Source organism: Apis dorsata, unplaced genomic scaffold (assembly GCF_000469605.1).
Source record: "Apis dorsata unplaced genomic scaffold, Apis dorsata 1.3 scaffold_77, whole genome shotgun sequence".
In the NCBI taxonomy this organism is placed as follows: domain Eukaryota; kingdom Metazoa; phylum Arthropoda; class Insecta; order Hymenoptera; family Apidae; genus Apis; species Apis dorsata.
In genome coordinates, this window is record NW_006263375.1 from 184,228 (window position 1) to 186,022 (window position 1,795).

General features: G+C 36.2%; 1 protein-coding gene across 5 annotated transcripts in view; it reads right to left on the reverse strand.

Moving 5' to 3' along the window:
• The window catches only part of LOC102680502 (lachesin-like), a 122,807-nt gene that overhangs the window by 12,196 nt on the left and 108,816 nt on the right, over window positions 1–1,795 (reverse strand). For all 5 annotated transcript variants that reach the window (XM_031508173.1, XM_031508174.1, XM_031508172.1 and 2 more), the window contains 2 exons: window positions 1,270–1,398; window positions 931–1,068 (listed from right to left, as the gene is read on the reverse strand). In XM_031508173.1, coding sequence (XP_031364033.1) covers window positions 931–1,068; window positions 1,270–1,398 — 267 coding nt within the window. The remainder of the gene's footprint in view (window positions 1–930; window positions 1,069–1,269; window positions 1,399–1,795) is intronic.

A 1,795-nucleotide genomic window follows, 5' to 3' on the forward strand; every position in this document is an offset into this window, starting at 1 on the left:
ATCTGAAAGGAAGGGTGGATCGATGGAAAGAGTACTAAAGCTGGCTTTTATAGGGGCGAGCATAAAGCGCGGGGTTGAACGTTTATACATACCGCCTTGTACCCGTGTTTATGCGTTTGGCATGGAGCTTTCGTTATTCAAAGAGCTCGTTACTCTTCCTCCTTGGGGATAGGGGCATGTGCAACAAGAGAACGCATCGTGCCCGTGTAATTATACCTTTGGAAAGGTTAGGATCGATCCAGGAAGAGAAACGGTTCAATGGTCGATACAGAGGCCGGGGCTCACGGTGACGACCGGCTAGTTTTCGCGTAGATCGCGTGGATTCGCTCTACTCGTTCGCTCGAAATGAGGGTGGAATTTTACTTGGAAAAGAAACGAAAGGATTCCGTTAAGAATTTCTTTTTTCTTTTTCTTTTTTTTCTATAATTATGGAAAGAGATCGTAGATTATTTAGGTTACTCGAAAAGTGGAAAGATAGGTAGGATAGAGAAGAAGGATAGGGAAGAGAAGAAGAATGGAATTCATCTCCCCGTGGATTTACTCAACTTGTGGCTACTGACTTGAGATAGAATTTAAAGTAATTCGAGAAATAGAAAGGTACTAAATAAGAAAAATTTTAACCAAAGATAAAATTCTCTTCTATTACAAATATTTTTTGATATAATTAATATAATGGAAAATGATTCTGGGTTATTTTGAAAAATAAAAAAAAAAAATGCTAAAAATAAGAAATTTTAATTAAAGAGGATAGAATTCGTCTCTTCGATCTATTAAATATATTTTTTTACATACGCATACTTTATAAAGAGTTGTTATATTTGGATATTTTATAAAAAGAATCATGGTCTCGAAGAAGGTTGAGAAGCACTGGTATGAGTAATTACTATGTACGCAAGGAAAGAAAACAATGGAATCATTGTTTTAACCTACCTTGCGGAACTATTTCGTCCTTATCCCTTGTCCAATAATTGATGGATTTGGGATAAGCCTCTGAGAGGCACTCGAGAGTCAACTGTTGTCCCTCTTGGGCGCCCACCAATTGATTCTGCACCCAAATCATGGGCGGAACTGAAAAGAAGAAAAACAAATTTTCCGTGCCGAGTGAATAAACATTTTCCTTTCCTTGCCTCTTACTTGCCTTTAACTTTTGCATTTTATTATTACCGAATAATAATAAGAATTGAAGATAAAAATATTTTAAAAGTAATTAGTTAAAAATCTCGTTGCAAAGCGACGATTAAATTTTCCTCGTTACATTTTGCCACTTACATTGGACGGTGAGCATGATTCTTTTGCTGACCGATGGTGGCACTCCGTTGGTCGCGATGCAAAGATAGAAACCCATGTGCGATCGATCGACCTTCGATATATTGAAATTTGGCCCCTCCACAGAGATAACTGAAAGAATGAATTTACATATACATGATATAATTATATAATATAATTCAACGATTCAAATTAAAAAAAAAAAAAGAAAAATAGCTTTATCGAAGCGATTTTCTTCGAATTAAAAAATAAATAATATAATTATCTCTCGTTGGATATTAATATTAGCATACAGTATTTTAAACAGATTTATACATTTAAAAATCGCTTCTTGAATGTACGTTTCCCTCCTCCCCCCGCTCTCCTTCTGTTTTCATTTTTCCCGGAAGTTTCGATGAAGTTACACTTTCAGACAGTTTGGTATACGAGAGTGAAGTTTTTGAAATGGGCCCGAACAACTTTTTCACCAGTCGGTATATTTGCCGCCACCGGTATATCCGCAATACGATGAAAACTGCGTCGAAATTTC